Source organism: Hippopotamus amphibius, chromosome 3, assembly GCF_030028045.1.
Source record: "Hippopotamus amphibius kiboko isolate mHipAmp2 chromosome 3, mHipAmp2.hap2, whole genome shotgun sequence".
Lineage (NCBI taxonomy): Eukaryota > Metazoa > Chordata > Mammalia > Artiodactyla > Hippopotamidae > Hippopotamus > Hippopotamus amphibius.
Window position 1 is genome coordinate 78,655,619 of NC_080188.1, and position 15,611 is coordinate 78,671,229.

At 41.4% G+C, this 15,611-nt stretch overlaps 1 protein-coding gene across 2 annotated transcripts in view; it reads left to right on the top strand.

Annotated features, from left to right (window-relative positions):
* ARHGAP10 (Rho GTPase activating protein 10) overlaps positions 1 to 15,611 on the top strand; it is a 322,934-nt gene that overhangs the window by 91,587 nt on the left and 215,736 nt on the right. For both annotated transcript variants that reach the window (XM_057726057.1, XM_057726056.1), the window contains exon 4: positions 12,653 to 12,724. In XM_057726057.1, the coding sequence (XP_057582040.1) occupies positions 12,653 to 12,724 (72 nt within the window). The remainder of the gene's footprint in view (positions 1 to 12,652; positions 12,725 to 15,611) is intronic.

Genomic DNA, 15,611 nt, shown 5'->3' on the forward strand with positions numbered 1-15,611 from the left:
CAAAGCGCTGAGGGAGAACTTAAGGAAACTTAGATTTAACCCCTTCACTGAAAAAAAAAAAAAAGAGAGGGGGGAACGGGAACTGGGGGAGGTTGAGTGATTTGATTTACATCACAAAATAAGTTGGTGACAGAGATGGAAAGAGACTCTTTCTCCTATCTCCTGGTATCTGAGGACATGATTCCCTGCCTTTAGCCCCTCCTGAGATTTGATACCCTCCCCATCACCTCTGAATGAGGGTGAGATGGATGTGTATCTCCTAGGCAACAGTCAGGAGGAAACGTGAATTTGGTGGTTAATTCTCCTGGCCTGTTTGGACAACTGTAACCCCTCACTATTTCAGTCAAGAAATCACTTAAGGAAAACATAGGAATCCTGGTGGTGGATGGAAAAGCTGCCATGGAGACCTCCTGGATGGGTCAAGGAAGTGCCAGGATTAGTACCTAAAGAGTAGTTACCATCATCTTGGAAGAAAATCCCAGATACCATAGTGGAGCACCCCTTAAAGAAATGATGCAGCTCCAAGATTCTTGATGGCATAGAGGGAAAAAAATGTGTGGGGAAAACCAGATATTGGTGACTGAGGTGAAAAGCTTCTGAAGAAGCTTTAGAAATATCTGAAATATATTTTGCTTTATTGTCTTTTTAAAAATGTATACACAGGAGGGATATGTGATAAAAAAATATATATATCTAACTGCCAAAGAGCTTTTTCAATAAATATAAAAGTTCTTAGAGTTAAGATAGTAAGTGCAGATGTCATTAGCAGCATTTTTTCTTAATAGCATATGAAGTATGGATTGTCTTAGTATTAGCAGCGTGTTATGTTGAATGAAACACGGTACTGCGGTGCGGATGGGGATTGTTAGAGGTCCAGGGAGGACCAGTGGCCATGACAGTGCAGTGGGAAGAATATGAACTTTGGAAGCTGTGGCAGTCACGAGGCACCCCCAGATCTCCCACTCCAGGGAGTGGAATTGGCCATCGGGCCCAGCGGCTTTAAGGTTCCATCGCTGCCTTAATACGAAGGCCATGCTTCCCACATCTGTCCCCAGCCAGTGAATGAGCACAGCAGGGGGACTAAAGCAGGTGCATTCCTGGGGACCCGGGAGTCCTCTGACAGGCAGCCTTGGCTCGAGGAGTCCCTGATGGTCTGGTCTTTTTCCAGAACCTCATCTAACATGCCCCCGCCCCCCCTTCCTTCCTTCCCTGTCTCCTCCCTCTGGGGCCAGGCCTGCACTGCTTGGCTCTTCCAGCCTCCCCTGGCTCCCTCCCCCTGTTCTATCATAGACATTTCCACTAATAAATTTCTTCTGTTTTGAACTCTGTCTTGCTGTGTGCCTTTTAGAGGACCTGGTCTAACCCAGACACAGACTGCTCTGAAGGAGAGAGAACGTGTCTGTGCAGGAGACTCACCATGGGCCTTTATGGGGGCTGTTCTCACCAGCAGCGAGAAATGTTGTGTTCATCCAGAAATGCTGTTTTTCTTTCCTTTTTGGTTGTGCCACACGGCTGGTAGGATCTTAGTTCCCCAACCAGGGATTGAACCACAGGCCCTGGCAGTGAAAGTGCCGAGTCCTAACCACTGGACTGCTAGGGAATTCCAAGAAATGCTATTCCTTTTTTTTTTTTAATAGGTTTAAAAAAAATATTTAATTAATTTATTTATTGACTGCGTTGGGTCTTCATTGCTGCACACAGGCTTTCTTTAGTTGTGGCGAGTGGGGGCTACTCTTCGATGTGGTGCGTGGGCTTCTCAGTGTGGTGGCTTCTCTTGTTGCCGAGCACAGGCTCTAGAGCACAGGCTCAGTAGTTGCGGTGCACAGGCTTAGTTGCTTCGCGGCATGTGGCATCTTCCCGGACCAGGGATTGAACCCGTGTCTCCTGCATTGGCACGTGGGTTCTTAGCCACTGCGCCACCTAGGAGGTCCTGAAATGCTGTTCTTTATACTGTCTAAATTTGTGAGAGAATCCCACTGTGTTCATAAAACAGGTATGTTTGAATGCCCAGTATGAGCTGGGCAGTGTTCTAGCACCTGAGGAGACAATGAGGACTTATGCCCTTTTCCAGGATGAGGTGCTTAGCTTTTGGCTCCATAGCAGAGCCCAAGCTATCAAGGGCCCTTCTGCGCCAGGCCCTCTCTTTTCTCTCTTGGCCACCCAAGGAGCCCAGGCCTCACAGAAGGTCTGGAGAGCTTGTCTCTTTGTCATTGGTCAAAAGCATAGGTGTTCTTTTCTGAATAGGTCTCCGTTCTACCTCTGTCCCTGTCTGTCTCATATTTTCTTATTTTTTAAAAAAATTTTTTGGAGTATAATTGATTTATAATGTTGTGTTAGTTTCACGTGTACAAGCACAGTGATTCAGTTAAACATATACATATGTCCACTCTTCTTTTTTTTTTTTTTTTTGATTCTTTTCCCATATAGGTTATTACAGAGTATTGAGTAGTTTGCCTCGTACTTTCTTGATTCAACAATTTATTACCTTCTTATTCACAAGGTTCCATTTCCAGCTGTGCCACTGAGTTATACCATTCAGAAATTAAAATTTTCTTATTTAAAGCTAAAAAAATTTCCCCCAATTTCAAAGTCTCTCATGATGTTTTTACAGCTTTCTGACAGGCTTATCTTTTACTCTCGTGGGGTTTTATTCCTTCTCATGATGTTCTGCCCAAGTATTTATTTTGTCTAACGAATAGAAGCCAGGTCTTTATTGTCCCTCAGGCACAGAAGGAATGAGGCTTAAGGTTAAATATCTGTATGTCCTTATTAGGTTAACTCTCTCCTAATAAACCCAGTAGCTTGGTGTGAAGATTCTCAATTTTTCCTAAGTATAATTAAAAAAAAAAAAACCCAAACCAAAAAACCCTTTACTGGTGGGATCTGTTTGATTTAAATAATCTGAGTAAAATTCGTACTTTTTTTTTTTTTTGATTAATACCCTTCAGAATTGATGCCCCCCCCCGCCACAGATGCTAAGAAATTTGTAGATGATAGGCATTAAGTGAATCTTAAAATTTTGTGATACAATGACCTAACTTATGTTTTTGAGAGCTAGGTCATGGCCAAACATCGAGGGAATTAACTCAGAGCAGAAGTTGTCACATCTTGAGCTCAGATCTTATTTTGTTTGGTGTGAGGCTATTTAGAGTTTAGGATTGAAAGTTGATAAAAACTCTTACTGGGGACTTTTTATTCTTGTACTGTCTGAATGAAAGCGTAAGCGTGGTAGCTGAAGTCATGAATTTGGAATATATATCAGTATTTTACAAATTATGGTTCTTAGGCTTTTAAGTGAAATTGCTGTGGTCTAAAAGAATCAGACGTGCAAGGAACTATTTCGTATTAATTGGCTTCTCATTTTCAGGTGTAAACTCTGCAGAATTAATGTGCAGTCCCTCTGCACCTATGTCCCAGTTAGAGCTTTGTGTATGGGTTCATTGAGATGCTCTCCAGTTCTTAGCTGGTGAGTTTGAGCTATTATATTACCACTGTAAAATTTAATTTCATTTTTACATTACTTTTTTTTTTTCCTACCAGGAGGGATTAGCTTAGCTTGTGCTGTGCTTAGAGGTAAAATATCATCTAGTAATTTATTTATTTTGAAGTTAAAATTGCCTCAGGCATGACACCCTTTTCCTCTTTTTACTTAATTGTGTAAAGTGGGCAGAGAGCAAGTATTATCCTTCTTTATAGTTGAGAATATTCAGGCAACAAAAGAGAATTGTTTTTTCCTATGGTCTAAAAACAGAACTAGTTAAGACAGAGCCCAGATGAGAAAATGTTGGCCTCCTGTTTGTCTCTGTGGCAGGGCTCTTTTAAACCAATTGTGAAACTTTTCCATTTTTGCCAACATTGGATCCTTTAAAAAAAAAAAAAGTGGGAGGACTTTATTGTTCATTTAAATTTTCCCTTTAAGATTTGAGCCTGGATTGATGGAGGAAGGTATAGTACAGGGAGAGACTGGCTAGATGGAGAAAGAGGTAGCAAAGGATGCAAGTGGATGGGGAGTAATCTAATTAATTAAAAGGATTGGTTTAATCAGGAGAAAAATCTTGTTTAGGAATATTGAGAAGGATAGTACTGAAAGCGGTTTGACAAGATTGTGTACGGTTCTGAAATTTAAAAAGTATTAGTCTGGATTCTCAGAGGCCTGGTCTGAACAGGAAAGGAGTTTATTAAAGAATATTAGGTAGCTTATGGTATCTTTATAAGTTTTCGAGAGCTGGCAATGATGCCAAGGGTCACACCACGGAACTGGGCTTGGAGGAGACCCTCACCACTGTTGTGACCAGGTGTGTAGACAGTACAACCTGCACCAGCAGCACCACTGCCCCTGGTGGCTCTTGGTCGAACTGCTGCGTCTGGAATGGAGTAGTTGCTGCCACCCACCAGAATCTCTGTTCATTGGGTTTTTTTAAGCAATAGCTTCCAAATCAAATTTTTGAATAGGAGCATCTGATTAGTGGAACTCTGGCCAGATGCCAGGACCTCTGGCCAGATGCCAGGACCTCTCTGCAGTAGCAGGGAGAGCAAGTGTCTGTCATTTTCAGCTTTGCCCTATTTGGGAGGAGAATTCCTCAAACATAGGAAGGGGTTTCAAGTACCAGGTAGCCCAAGAGGACAGATATATACTGCCTGTAATGTTTATGCCTGATTGTAAGGTAACAGCATTTTCCCATGAAAAGATGAAACAAAAAATTTTTGGATAGCTTGAACTTACACACTCTTAGGTATGCATATATGTGTCTGTTAGATAATCAGATGTGTGTTGATATTTTCATTATTTAGTTGATTAAATGTGTATCTGTATTTAAAAGTTAAAATATCAATGTATACTTTAGGAAAATTTTCCCCATTTATTTCATGGAAAAGTTATTCCAACTCTTGATGCCTTTGACGTTAAGAGTATTTATCACAGACACATTCTGAATTTTTTAGCACGGCTTTCCTTGGGGCCACATCAGTCTGAGTTCTTTGCGATACAGCCCCTTTTAAAATCTCTTTCTAAGACTGGACACTATAAAACTCTTAGAGGAAAGCATAGGAAGAACACTCTGTGACGTAAATCACAGCAATATCTTTTTTGACCCACCTCTTCGAGTAATGAAAATAAAAACAAAAATAAACAAATGGGACCTAATTAAACTTAAAAACTTTTGCACGGCAGAGGAAACTGTAAACAAGATGAAAAGACAACCCTCAGAATGGGAGAAAATATTTGCAAATGAAGCAGCAGACAAAGGATCAATCTCCAAAATATACAAACAGCTCATGGAGCTCAATATCAAAAAAACAAAAAACAAAACAAAAAAAAACCCAATTAAAAAATGGGTGGAAGACCTAAAAAGACATTTCACCACAGAAGACATACAGATGGCCAAGAGGCACATGGAAAGATGCTCAACATCACTAATTATTAGAGAAATGAAAATCCAAACTACTATGAGGTATCACCTCACACGGTCAGAATGACCATCATCAAAATATCTACAAACAATAAATGCTGGAGAGGGTGTGGAGAAAAGGGAACCCTTTTGCACTGTTGGTGAGAATGTAAATTGATACAGCCACTGTGGAAAACAGTATGGAGGTTCCTTAAAAAACTAAAAATAGAACTACTATATGACCCAGCAATCCCACTGCTGGGCATATACCCTGAGAAAACCATAATTCAAAAGGGCACATGTACCCCAATGGTCATTGCAGCACTATTTATAATAGCCAGGACATGGAAACAACCTAAATGTCCAATGGCAGATGAATGGATAAAGAAGATGTACATATATACAATGGAATATTACTCAGCCATGAAAAGGAACGAAATTGGGTCATTTATAGAGATGTGGATGGACCTAGAGTCTGTCATACAGAGTGAAGTAAGCCACAAAGAGAAAAACAAATATCATGTATTAACGCATATATGTGGAATCTAGAAAAATGGTACAGATGAACCTATTTGTAGGGCCGGAATAGAGATGTAGACATAGAGAACGGACATGTGGACATAGTGGGGAGAGAGGAGGGTGGGATGCATTGGGAGATTAGAATGGACATATATATACTACCATGCATAAAATAGGTAGCTAACAGGAACATGCTATAAAGTACAGGAAGCTCAGCTCTGTGCTCTGTGACACCTAGATGGGATGGGGGTGGGGCTTGGGAGGGAGGTCCAAGAGGGGAGGGATGTATGTATATGTCTAGCTGATTCACTTCATTGTACAGCAGAAACTAATATAACATTGTAAAGCAATTATACTCTAATAAAAAAAAAAACTCTTCTGATGCTTTCATTGGGAATTTTATCTCAAGCCACAAATACCCCCTTAGAGCACATTTGGATGGTCTCACTTAAAAAAAAAATCCCTAAGATGTATTTTCATGATTTTCTTTATGTAACCACTTAGCTTGTTCTTTTAGAGAGGTTTTTACAAAATTACTGAACACTTACAATGTTGAGGTCATCTCCTGGGTGATAACTAAATCTTTTAAATTTCTTAGTTTCCCCCTGTGTTTGTAACCCAGACCTGTTTGAGATCTCTAAGCAGCTGAAACTAGATGTGATCTGGACCGTTTTAGGCTAAGATTCCTCAAGCAGTTCTTTGTTCATCAAAATAATGGAAAATACTCACCTTCAGGAGACTGTAAGAATTCTTATATGGGGTAAGACCCTTTTTTCCTGAGGGACATGTTTGGGAAGAACATTCCTTATGTTCAGATATATATGAGAGTTCCTTGGCACCCTTTCTCAAGGTTCTGTTTCAAAGGAAAATAAGAAATATGTCTTTGGCCACACGGTTTCTTTGCTGCGGTTCTTGACTTTGGAATTGGAAAGTCGAATTTTTGCTTCAGGCTAATGAAATGGGAAGTGACTGGAAGGTCATGGGAGAAAACTGTGGAAATTCTCCTTTGCTCTCAGATTAGGCATTCCTCTGGGGTCAAGAACACTTGGAATCCAGGCTTAAAATAACGAGAGGAATGGACATAATTCCTTCTGTTTCCATTAGACTGAGTCCGTCCTCGTTAGTGTTGAGTGATTAGGAAGGCAGGATGTGATGCTTCTACTGGCTCATTCATTGTTTGACCTGGACTGAGACTTGAAAAAAATTACTAAAGATGTCCTAGGATGCAGTCTGCCTTTGTTACCTTTTTACTACATACGGGTTTTGGTCCTAAGCCCCATTGTCTTTAGAACACATCTATACATCAGAACTTAGCCTTCAATCTCAAACATGAGGGAAATTTAAAGCAGCGGCAGTGGTTCCTCCCCCAAGTAGAGTCTGATTCTCTTCCAGTCAGTTACTATTGTCGAGAGATTCTCGGCTCTGGCTTAAACTGTAAGGGTAGATGAAGATATTACCTTGTCTTTTCTTTCCTTGTTAGACATTTAAGCTCTCATATCCAAATGTCTTACAAAAAGGGATTTCAGACTTGATTAGAGGGAAAAAATTTAATCCTTCAGATTGTTATGTAATAATCTTGTTCTTTTACTTTGGATGTGAAGTTTTGCTGGATTCTGTGGTTTGCCATTGTAGCATCATAAGGCAGCATTGAAATGTAGTTTGCGCCTCTGCCTCTCCCAGCTTACACGGAATCCCAGGATCATAGAGATGGGTAGGACCTCAGAGGTTTCCTTGGCCAGCGTCCTCTCAATGCAGGAATCTGTGATAATGTCTTTGGACACTGGTCATCTTGCTTCTACTCGTTGATGTGGAAGGAGCTGGTGGTGGGGGGAGGGTGATGGGCGGGGAGTGTGACGCTACCTTGCCAGGTCCGTTGTAGTTCTTGTTGAGTTCCTCTTGGTGGTGAACCCAAATCTGCTCTATAGCTTCTCCTCGTTAGACCTGGTTTTGTCCTCTTCAAGAAAATCAAAATGATTTTTTCCTTCTCTCATATGGTACCCTTTTAAATATTTGAAGACAGCTTTCATGTTGTTCCCTCTAAATGTTCTCTTCCTCCCCAATCTCATTAAACATCTCTGATTTTTTTTAAAATCGATTCTTCCTAAACCTTTTTAGCATTCTGATCTCACATTCCTGCTTTGCCCCCGGTTAGAGAATGTCTCTCTTAAAATGTGGTGACCATACTGTCGAGATGGGTTCCGATCTTACAGGACACAGTTGAATGATTACCTTGTTTGGATTTGAACAGTACGTGTAACCTGTGTATGTGGTCATTATCTTCTAGGGCACTTTGTGACTTGTTTATGCTGAACTTTCAGTCAACTCAGATTTTTAGGGGCTGCAGCCCCTGTTAAATTCCACTATTAAGTTCACATGAGTTGTCATTAAGGCACCTTTTTACACTTGAGCGTGTGCCTTTCAGCATTGAAACCTGGTCAACTGCTCATCTCAGGTAAATTCTATGGCACTGCTTTGGAATCCTTTTCAGCTCGAGAGCTGCTTGAGCTGTGATTCTCTCATCCAGCCTTCAACCTTCCCTCCCATACTTGCCTGCAAACATGGCAAAGGTACATTTAAAAAATATATGATCAGATAAGAGTAAGAAGAACATCTTATGCTGTGATTCTCAAGATGATTCTCTCTGGCAAGGTTGAGTCTACCAGGGCCCATGGACCCAACCCACCTCGCCTCCTATTTTATAAATGAAATTGTGTTGGACCACAGCTACACTCATTCATTGATACACTGTGTGTGACTGCTTTTGTGCTGCAGTGGCAGAGTTGAGTAGTTGCAACTGAGGTTGCATGGCTCAGAGCCTAAATTATTTACTGTCTGGCCTTCTGTAGAAAAAGTTGGCTGACCCCTGCTCTAAGCTGAGACAAGCTGATTCATTAGCATGTTTTATGTTCATATAGTTACAAGACTGTTCAAAACTCTTTCCAAGGCTCATTAGCAAGGCTTCTTATGAATTTTGTGTGTGTGTGTGTGTGTGTCTGGTTCAAGTATTTTATGGGAAAAAATATAATTACATAGTCTTATATGTGTGGTTATAAAATCACATTCTAAGTTTGCTTTCTCTCTCTAAAGTATCTGATTGATTTTTCATATGTTTGTATTTGAAAGCTCTTCTCCATATTATTACTGCAGCTGTCTCTTTCAAATTTGGAAACTTTTCCCATAAGAAATTGTCTTAAGAGTTTTAGGGGAAGTCCCTAAAGTTGGTTTGCATTTCTCTTTGGGGAAGAACACATGTTTTGGCATTAGAAAACTTCCATACACTTATTACTAGCAAATATATAACACTTTTTGAAATTATAAGAGGAACTGAAAGATTTCATGGATTCTTTATTTTGAGAAAAAGAAGAAGACCATCTTTATTGTTCAAACCCCATTGCCTTATTCCGAAGCATTTAGCAGCTAGTTCGTAATTTTGTCCTTGAATAGAATGACTAGGGTTGAATTCCGGAGTTACATAATCAGACTTTCTTAAAGAAGAAAAATGATGATGAATTTTAAAATAAAAAAAAAATTTTTTTAATTAAAACATTGTTTTATTAAATAATTGGATTATAGTGGTACCTGTCACAACTGCTCTCCTTGTTTTGGAAATACGCTTATTGACCTGCCACTGGTAAGGTGGAAACTCCTTACGTTCTTTGTCTACATATGTGCTAGCCCTTGGAAGTTGGACAGATATTGCATCAAATTCTCCAAGTGAAGGGCAACTATAAAATTGCTTATGTGGAATCTTTGTGACCTGGTCCTTTCGTGAAAGACAGTGCTTACTCCAGAGTACGGAGTTTCAGGGTTTGAATCTTAAAAAGTCTTCATGTAGCCATGCTATTGATGCCACATCTCGTGTTTACCAAACATCTCTAGGTCCTGTTCTGTTGGCCACTGGAGCCCATCGAATCTCTTCAGCCTCCTCCCCTGCTTCCTGACTTCTTCAGGGGCTTTAGTAATGCTGAATTGCCAGTAGTTCCATGCCCTGGAATTGCTGTGCCCCACTTTCTCATGGAAGGCCTTTCTTTTACTCTTATCCTTTGCCTGGAGAACTCCTGTGCCCTGCTTCAGGCTCAGGTCTGCATTTCCCTTTAGGAAGGCTTCCCTCATCCAGGCGGCTTCCTGTTCTGGCGGGCTCACCCACAGTGCGTACACTGCATCATGTCTTGCCGATGGGCTTACATCTCTTGGAAATACTCTTACTGCAGGTGAATCTAACTGTTCACCTTCTCCCCGCCTTGCTAGAGAGAGCCTCATAATGCGCGATGAATGTCCTCATAAACTCCTGCGCGCCTCTCTCAAAGGGCCTTCAGCCCAGGAAGTGCTCTCCGTACTGTTTGTGATTCCTTCCGTCATGCTTCTCTTTATTCAGACTTTTCCGCACGCCTCAAATCTTGATAACTGACCTTGCCTTGTATTTCTTGGAAAAAATGACCGTCTGGTATCAACTCCCTCAGCTTCTGTTCATGAAGTCTGCACACCCATTTGTAAGGGCCTTTGCTTTCTCCTTACTTTCTATTACAAGGGCGGTGGGATCTCTACTGTGGTGCCTGGTCAGCATCCCGTCTCCTCCCACGTAGAGACTTTGAACCATCTTTTCTGGATTCTTCGCATGGGCATGGAGATGTACTTTCATCTTTTAACTCTTGATCTTCTTAAAAAAAAAATATGCCTTCACTTTACCTTGTGTTCCCTTTCAACCATTGTCTCCTCTCCGTTCTGTCCTTCTGAAGAAGGGTTGTTCCCACACGTCCTCGCTTTTTAGTTACAAACCAGCTCCAGTCTGGCCCTTTCTGCCTCCTTTCCATGGCTCTTGCTAAGATCTCATTCCTTCTTTAATTTCTCTGCAGCTCACACAGTTAAACCCCTGTCTTGCTTCATCCAGCCTCCACCACGGACCATCATATGTGGCTTTATTCAGGACTACGGGTAGGCCGGGTCCAGATGTGGACGCCTAGGAGATGATACACTAAGAGAAGTGAGCCTTAAGTTATTTGGAGATGATGTGTGTCAGTTGGATCACCTTGAAAATGTGTGGCAGAGCCTCTTATCTGCTTTCCCAGGTGGCATTTGGGGCATTCCATATTGTTTCGAGTTGTCAGGATTCCTGGCCCGGGCTGCTGTGTTCCCGGTCTTTTCTTTGGCTTGCCCTTGTTGCAGGTCACATGGCCTACAACGTGAAGAGGATAATATTATCATATTTTGAAGATGATCCCTTTCCCTTGGCTAGTGATTGCTCTTCATTCTGTCTGTTGTCTCAGCTCTTTGATACCTAAGTAACAAATGGTCAGGGCAGGACTGAATGGAGCCTGGGGGCAGCCTGGGGAAGAGAGTTCACGCTCTGGGCACCTGGAGTGTGGACGGGATCATTTATTTGAGGATTCCCCGTCTCGCTGGATGAATGGTCTCTTTGGGAGAAACCCTTACATAATGAAGCACTGCAGAGGGGCCTAGGGTTAAGTGAAGAATCCTTTCCTGTTCTGAGCCATTTTTTTGGGTAATTTTAAGCTTGGATTTCTGGGAGCCTTTTTTGTAATGGCACGTTGTTGTCAAGGGTTTTGAGGTTTCCTTTTCCATTCTGGATCTTTCTGGAAACGGTGAGAACACTGCTACTCACCAGCATATTGTGGTTGAATGCATTCTCCGTAGGGAAATATTCCCTTTCGTGTGCGTTTTCAGCATTGTTTGTTGTAGATTCTTTTTTATTTTATTTTTTTATATTTATTACATTTTAAAAAATGGAAGTATAGTTGATATATAATAATATTATGTTACAGGTGTGCCTTATAAGTGATTCACAATTTTTAAAGGTTATACTCCATTTATAGTTATTAAAAAATATTAGCTGTATTCCCCGTGTTGTACAGTATATCCTTACACCTTATTTTAAACCTAAAAAAAACCCCCAAAACCCAAAGCCTAATAGTACCTCCTACTCCCCTCCCTTTGTATCGCCCCTCCCGCCTTCCCCCTCCCCCCGGTCACCACTAGTGTGTTCTCTGTATCTGGGAGTCTGCTTCTTTTCTCTTTTATTCACTAGTTTGTTGTCTTCTTTAGATTCCACGTATAAGTGACATGTAGATTCGGTCTTAAAACGACAAGCCCCAAACCAGCCAGTATAAGGATGCGCGAGGTTGTGGGTGGCGTCTGTGTGTGGTTCCCTCATGGGGACGTTGCTGGGTCCCCCAGTTTGGACGACTGACTGCCCTGAGCTCCAGTGACTCTGCTTTGCTGGTTTACCCTAAATCCTCAAGAGGAATTTTCAGTGATGAAGGGCAGTCCCAATACATTTACACTTGTAGCCACAAACCTAGCCCTCTGCGTAATGTAGTCTGATCACGAATAAAGGAATGTCATTGACTTTTAAATTTCTGAGCAAGGGGAGGAAAAAAAAAAACCCAACCCTCAAACAGAAGTGTTCTGTTAATGAATGTGATAGACCCCTTTGTTGTTTGGAGCCAACCCTCTTGCTGTTTCCCTGAAGAGGGGGCTGTGTTGGGGCTGGGTTGCACATTTCCCTGGCACTTTGCCCTACCTCCTCTTCCCTGAAAATATTTATGGAGATCTGGTGTGTTAATATGTTTAGAAGTGACTTCGTGGTTGCATTGGCAGGGTGAGATAAAGCAGTTGAGTGTGTTGTTCATTGTGTTTCTGGGTGGGGTGGAAGAGGGAAATGAAAGACTCACTTTTTCCTTTTTGGGAACCTAATACTCTGCTCTTTTGTTATCACTCTTGTTCTCTAGGCATTAAGTGTCACCGAAACCCTGATTAAACCCTTGGAAAAATTCAGAAAAGAGCAGCTTGGAGCCGTCAAGGTTTGTGTCTAACTCGAGCACCCTCATAAACAGCAAATGTAGACCCCTCTGCTGCTTGCGCGTACACTTGCTTCACGTTTGGCAGCTTTCAAGGAGATGTGGGAGTCCACCATCTGTTGTTCTGTGTTTCAAATATGCTTTGTCCCCTTTGGGGGAATATGAAATCGAAAACAAAACAAAACACCTGGACTGAATAGTAAAACCTCTCATAATCATCTTTGGCTACACCTTTCCGTGTAGAGTTTTAAAAATATCTTTACGCAAACAACATGTTTGCTCTGTATAGATGCATCTTATCTCTGTAGGAAGGGCAGTGATTTCCAGGCCTGCCTCAGCTTGATGACAGACTGCAGCATCATACTAGAGTTTACGATTAGAAATGCTGCTACCCCAGCATGCCACTGAAACTAGAAAGAGAATATTCGGTTACAGTAAGTTCCCTACATACGAACCTTCAAGTTGCAGACTTTTAAAGATGCGAACGTGCATTTGCATGTACAGTCACGTGAGATTATTGTAGTGTAAGATTAAAAATGTTTTCTTTATTATTTGTGTTTGTTTTTTATGTACTCTTTGTGTGAAAAGTGTTATAAACCTATTACGGTACAGCACTATAGAGCCGATTGTGTTAATTGGGTACCTAAGCTAACATTGGTGGACTTATGAACACACTGCACTCATGAATGGGCTCTCGGAACGGAACTTGTTTGTCTGTAGGGGACTTACTGTATTGGGATGTATTTCCTTCAATTTAACCTGGTTTTATTGCGCATCTGTTACGTGCCAACATTGTTACGGGTGCTGAGGGTTCCAAGGTGAGTGAACCACAGACTCTGCACTCAGAAAGCCCTGGGGTGAAGCCAGGATTTCTGGGAACAATGCAGCGACTTTGCCGCTGGGAGCCTAGGATATATTTAGCAACTACTGAAGTTTACGAACTTGAGCCCTGAAATTATCTCAGAGAAATAATTTCCACCAGCCTCTCCTGAATGTTGTGTGTGTACTTGAGGGAGAAAAAGTAGCATTTGCATGTTGTTGACCCATTTTTGGCTGAGCCCACAGAGAAGAGAATAACATCAGTTTTAGGAACGGGAGAGAGTTTTTATATTTGTATTTTTTTCCCCCATGCCTTGGGGATGTGAGGTGTTTTCCTTTATCTTCATAAACAAACAAAATACTTTTCTACAGATAAACATTGTGGTCTGCATGGCTGTAGCTATACAGACTGGCTCAGAGAGGGCCAGCTTTGTAGTTGCTGTTTGTAGACTTCAGTTCTCTACTTTGAGTGACCTGTTAACATATTAGACACTTCTTTTTGGCATGATATTTTACAGCTTTAGTGTGTTTTGAGGGGAGGTCAGTGGGGGTACCCCCCAAGTCCTCTTCCTGGGATTGTTTGCTGAGCTACACGAAGCTGGTTGGTGTCTGCTGGCTTCGTAGCAGGACATTGGGGGTCCGGCTTCACATCTGTGACCTTGGCAAGGAATTGGTTTTAGTTTCTTACCTGTAAGATGACAGACTGGGGATCTGACTGCTCTATTTTGCAGTTTTATAATTCTGTTTTCTCTGATCTCCTTAGGCTGTTTTAAAGCTTAAATAATCTTGGTTCTTTCTCTTTGAACATTTCTTTGGCAGGTATTGAATGTAAACATTTCTTATGTTTCTTATTTTAATTGGATGATGGTTGGGAAGGACAAGAATTACATTATGATCCAGTAATCCCACTGGGCATATACCCAAAGAAAACCATAATCCCAAAAGAAACGTGTACCATAATGTTTATTGCAGCACTATTTACAATAGCCAGGACATGGAAGCAACCTAAATGCCCATCAACAGATGAATGGATACAGAAGATGTGGCATATATACACAATGGAATATTACTCAGCTATAAAAAGGGATGAGATGGAGCTATATGTAATGAGGTGGATAGAACCACAATGTGTCATACAGAGTGAAGTAAGTCAGAAAGAGAAGGACAAATATTGTATGCTAACTCACATATATGGAATCTAAAAATGGTACTGATGAACTCAGTGACAAGAACAAGGATGCAGATACAGAGAATGGACTGGAGAACTCGAGGTATGGGAGGGGGCGGGGGGTGAAGGGGAAACTGAGACGAAGCGAGAGAGTAGCACAGACATATATATACTACCAACTGTAAAATAGTCAGTGGGAAGTTGTATAACAAAGGGAGTCCAACTCGAGGATGGAAGATGCCTTAGAGGACTGGGGCGGGGAGGGTGGGGGGGACTCGAGGGTGGGGGGAGTCAAGGGAGGGAGGGAATACGGGGATATGTGTATAAAAACAGATGATTGAACCTGGTGTACCCCCCCCCCCAAAAAAAAAAAAAAGAATTACATTATGGAAATGAACAGTGAATGTGACTTAATTAATAAATACATTTCCTTTTTATTTACCTGCGAGTTTTAAGAAACTTCTGGCCTCGAATTTTCTGTTGACTCCTTCTACCCAAACTTGCCCAGCTTCTCCTGTTGTATCTATTCATAGTGTGGTTGACCCTTGAACAACTCAGGTTTGAACTGTGTGGGTCCACTTATAGATGGCTATTTTCAGTAATAAATACTACAGTACTACAAGGTCCGTGGTTGGTTGAATCTACGGATGTGGAACCACATATATTGAGGACCAACTATAAGTTATTCTCAGATTTTTGACTGCTCCTGGGTTGGTGTCCCTAACCCCTGCTCAACTGTATAGCCTGCAAGGCAGCTTGCAAAATAAATTGCGATATTAAAAGGTGAAATTATTTTAATGCTTTAAGTCTATATTTTGAGCTGTTTAGTGCCCAGATTCTATCCTGAAGTCCCATTCCTCCCTCCCTCCCTCCCTTCCTTCTTTCCTTCCTTCCTTTCTTCCT